Source organism: Taudactylus pleione, unplaced genomic scaffold, assembly GCF_031769625.1.
Source record: "Taudactylus pleione unplaced genomic scaffold, aTauple2 ptg000380l, whole genome shotgun sequence".
NCBI classification, from domain to species: domain Eukaryota; kingdom Metazoa; phylum Chordata; class Amphibia; order Anura; family Myobatrachidae; genus Taudactylus; species Taudactylus pleione.
In genome coordinates, this window is record NW_028284781.1 from 6,875,483 (window position 1) to 6,880,225 (window position 4,743).

Here is a 4,743-nt window from a genome sequence, read left to right on the forward strand (position 1 = left end):
TGGGGGCCCAAACGAACCAATCATTTCAGCCACAGTCGTGTGGCAGACCCTGGCGCTGAAATGATTGGTTTGTTAAAGTGTGCATGTCCTGTTTATACAACATAAGGGTGGATGGGAGGGCCCAAGGACAATTCCATCTTGCACCTCTTTTTTTTCTTTGCATTATGTACTGTTTGGGGCCTAGTTTTTCAAACTGCCATCCTGTCTGCCACTGCAGTGCCACTCCTAGATGGGCCACGTGTTTGTGCCGCCCACTCGTGTCGCTTAGCATAGCCTTTTGGACATAAAAACACTATTGTGAGGTGTTCAGAATAGACTGGAAATGAGTGGAAATTAAGGTTATTGAGGTTAATAATAGCATAGGAGCAGAAAAACCAACACATTCTGTGATTTTAGCTGTTTTTAATCTTTTTAAAAAAAAAATACAGATCCAAAACACAAAACCCAGAACCCAAAACACGGAAGGGTGGTTTTGGCAAAACCAATCCAGATACAAAACACGAAGAAAGATCCAGATCCAAAACACGCAAAGTGGCCGGTGCACACCCCTAATCTAAGCACGGCTGAATTTAAACTGTAGTGGAACTACAAGTGCCAGAACTTCCCAATTGTGCCTTGTATTGTATTATTACTGTATTCACTGTGTAAAGTGCAATGGAATATGTCCTTGCTATATAAATGCTGGTGCTATACTGTTCAAATAAATGTTAATTATAATTGTAAAGTCCAATGGAATATGTTAGCACTATATAAATAAATGTACATACATAAGTAATGGGGGCATGCTGACACTACTAGTTCCACAGCAGCTGATGATTTACCATGGAGGAGAGAGCATCTCCAGTAATTTCTTAAAGGTAGTCCTAAAATCTGCATGGAACTGCAAGTACTGTAATGAAAGCAATATGTAAGAACACAATAGCAGCCCGGTTGTTGGGGGGAGAATACTGTTCAGCCTGTGAGCAGAGATCATTTGGCTCAGGCTCCCCCCTTTGTTCCCCTATTAGAGTGCGCTCCCTCTGGCTCACATGTGCTGGATGTTCCTCCCCCTCCCAGCAGCTCTGAGCTGCCTCACTTGGATCCTCTTTCCTCGCTCACAGTCCCTGGGGGCCAGTGTGGGAAGCGCGTATTTCCGCCCGATGCATAAAACTTCCATGGTTGGGATGCTCCCTGCGCAAACGTTGCTGCAACGATGTATCAGCTAGAGCTGCGTTGACCCGGGGGAGTGTCTGCTGTAAAAACCAACTGGAACCCTGCAGGAACTTTACAAGGAAGCTGTGCAAACTTTGCAGGATTCCTAAATTCTCTAGTTGCCATGGATGTATGAGAGGGATCGGCAGATCTGGTACCTAGAGTGCTCCAATGGCTGCACGCAGACAGCAGGCTACACGCAGATAGGCGACAGCGCCTTAGCAGAGAATCCCGTGTCCCGGAGACGACCATTCTGTACCACAGTGAGTGTTCCTGCTGCGAATGTGCTGGCGATGTGCTCCTGCAGTCAGTTAGGCTACATGTGTTCCCTTGTGCTGCTGCAAGTGAATGGGACAGTAATGTAGGATGTAAGGAGATGCTGATACTTTGGAGCTGCTGCATTAATCTACTATAGCTGTATGCAGACCCTGCTAGACGAACCTGAACGCAGGGAGGGAATGCACAGAGCTGGGATACTTTGTACATTGCTCCAGGTGAGATGGAGAAGACTGTCCTTATAGAGCTGCTGATGTTGGTTAGCTGCACTCTCTGCTGGAGTGTGGAGGAGAAGTGCCCGGAGCCATGTGACTGTCAACATCCCCAACACATCCTGTGCTCCAACAGAGGGTTAGTCTCCCTTCCCAAATCCAGCAACATTCCCAGACCATCTGGAACTAAAACTTACAGCTTGGGAGGCAATTTTATTACTAACATCAGTGCCAGTGCCTTCTCAGACTACAGTAACTTGCAGAGGCTGGATCTGCAGTACAATCAGATCCACTTTATTCATTCCAAAGCATTTGAGAAGCTGCTTTACCTGGAAGAATTGTACCTTGGGAACAATTTAATTCCTTCACTTTCTCCTGGTGCGCTCTCCCCACTTAAAAAGCTTAAGGTGCTCAATGTGAATAGTAACCGGCTTCGTAATGTCAGCCGTGCCAGCTTCTCCAGCCTGGTGTCACTCATTAAACTGAGACTGGATGGTAATAGTATCCAGACACTGCAAGGCTCTCCCTTCTCAGGACTCTCTAATCTGCTTTACTTGCACCTGGAAAACAATAAAATTAGTAATATCAGTAAAAATGCCTTTGTAGGTCTTGTAAAATTGCGTTTACTGAGCCTGTCGGGGAACCCCTTGAGTTCCTTACGACATCCTACGTTTTTACCGCTGCGCTCTCTTAGCACATTAACCATGGCTGGTAATAGTCTACAACAACTGGGACCAGGTGTTTTCCATGGATTACTGCGGCTTTCCAAACTCATTCTAAGCTCAAATAGGATTTCTCTGCTACACAGCAAGACCTTCCAGGGGCTTGGGATGCTGCAAGAGCTACATCTGGATGGGAACACACTGGGCATGCTCCCTGAAGGCCTCCTGGCATCACTGCACAGCCTGGAAGTGCTGAACCTGAGCCTCAATGCCTTGTCCAATTTGCACCCAGGAACTTTCTATGGATTAAACCGGCTCAGGGTGTTAGATTTGCAGCACAACATGTTGAGCTTTCTGCCGGGGAATATTTTGTCTGGAAACCCAGCCCTTTACCGGCTGCAGTTGGATGGAAACCGATGGAACTGTGACTGTCGCCTGTTGGGGCTTAAGCACTGGATTCTGGGAACGTTGCACACACGTAGTCGGATGCTGACTGTGTTTGTGCAGTGCAAAGAGCCACAGGAAGTTGCAGGAAAGTACTTGGATTACTTGGAAGATGCATACTTGCAGGGAGCAGGAAGTTGTATTCTCAGTACCACACCTGCGGGACTGGCTAGCACCATTCAAAATCAGGATCTGGTTTTACATCATTATACTGATGGAAAGAAAAATATACCAAGTATTGAACCTGTGGAACAGACATTTAAAGATTCCAAAACACATTTGTTGCTCCCTGTTTCTACACTCCCATCAAATGTCCCCTCTTTGCTTCAAACATTGGCATCAGTACATAAAGCATCAACTACAAAATCACCACTGGGCACAAAAAGGAAAGGTTTTGATGGAAACCAAAAGATGCTACAGAGAGGTAAAAACAAAAACTTGAAGACTTTTGGTAGGACTCAGAATCCATCCGAAAGCAAGCTGAGCTCCAGAAAACAGCACCCAGTGACTGAAAAGCATCACACTGGTACATTCCAGCCTGTAACTGAGCCAGTAAAACAGCTGCATCTCAAACAATCTGAGGCTCTTGTCCCGGCATCCAACAACTTGCATCATACTATCCCAGTAGTTGAAACTTTGCTTGACCCCTCACAGCCTCAGTCTGGATCTGAGCACTCAGAGGTCATGGGTACCTTGCAGTCACCATCTGAAATGTCACACACTGGTGATTTACATCCTGAAGTGAAAACCTTGCATCAGGACAGCTCAGCAGCAGGGACTTTGCACCACAGTTGGTTTGACTCCCTGCAGCCATCACACGATTCAGTTCATAATGGGTTAAGTGAGACATTGCACCAAGTTGCTCCTTTTCCTTCTGCTCTGTCTGACCCATGTGAATTTAACAAGTTGTATTTACTGAATCTGTCTGTGGAGTCTGTAGGAAGTAGCACAGCTCGGGTCCGTTGGCAGACTTTGGCCCACCACACTCATGGTCCTGTCCTATTCAGGGTGCTGTATGAACGATTTGGGCAGGGTGGACGGTTTCAACGTTTTGTCTATCCACGGGGCCAGGCAGAAACATTAACTTTGCAGGAGCTCACAGGAGATACTCCTTATTTAGTATGTGTTGAAAGCATCATTGGTGGACGCGTGTGTCCTGTGGCCCCTAGGGACCATTGTGTAGGTCTTGTGACCTTGACTTCAGAAGTTGACCGCCCTTTGATAAATTACCAATTGTTAGCCTTAGGACTTCTAGCCCTCAATGCCCTGCTTCTTCTCATAGGTTTGGTTGCTTGGGGTTCTAGAATGGCACGCAAAAAATGGTGGCGGAGGAGGACCCCAGTCCATGTTCGGCAGATGTACTCTACCCGCCGCCCACATAGGTCTGTAGGTACTGGAGTTTCCACAGATTTCTCAGGTTTTCAGGCACACAGGCCACGCACTGCAATGTGTGCTCTGGGAGAAGCAGACCTCATTGAGTTTCCTGGTTGTGACCGCTTCAGAGAGGCGGGGAATATACACAGAGAGGACCTGTTGCAGAGATTTACAGACTGATGAGTTCCTATATCAGCTCAGAATATGTAATTGAACACACAGCATGGGTTCTGCTGCTGTTATGATGCCAATCCTTGTTATTGGACATTAATTACAGCCTAATGTATTAGGCCATGTTGGGTAAAGATGCAGAACGGTGAATAACATACTAACAATAATATCACATGGCTCCAATACCTAGATGTGAGCACTACTAGACTTGATTAATTAACTTGGTGCTTACAATAAACATGTGATACAGGTGCACAGCAGTCAATGCCATAATGTTTGACTAGTTTAGTGACAGCTCATGATTGATTACTGTGGGTTACAGCAATCGTGCATGTTGTACCATTGTAATAAATACGGGAGTGCATGTTGAAATGATCACGCTTAGGCATTTTTAAGTTTTTGGGGGAGATTTA

General features: G+C 46.1%; 1 protein-coding gene across 1 annotated transcript; it reads left to right on the forward strand.

The window, feature by feature from the left end:
* Positions 1-1,690: 1,690 nt before the first annotated feature.
* TRIL (TLR4 interactor with leucine rich repeats) lies at positions 1,691-4,482 on the forward strand. The gene has a single exon (XM_088445418.1). It carries the CDS (start codon positions 1,691-1,693, stop codon positions 4,337-4,339), a length of 2,649 nt encoding a protein of 882 aa, XP_088301544.1. The 3' UTR covers positions 4,340-4,482.
* The last annotated feature ends 261 nt before the right edge of the window (positions 4,483-4,743 follow it).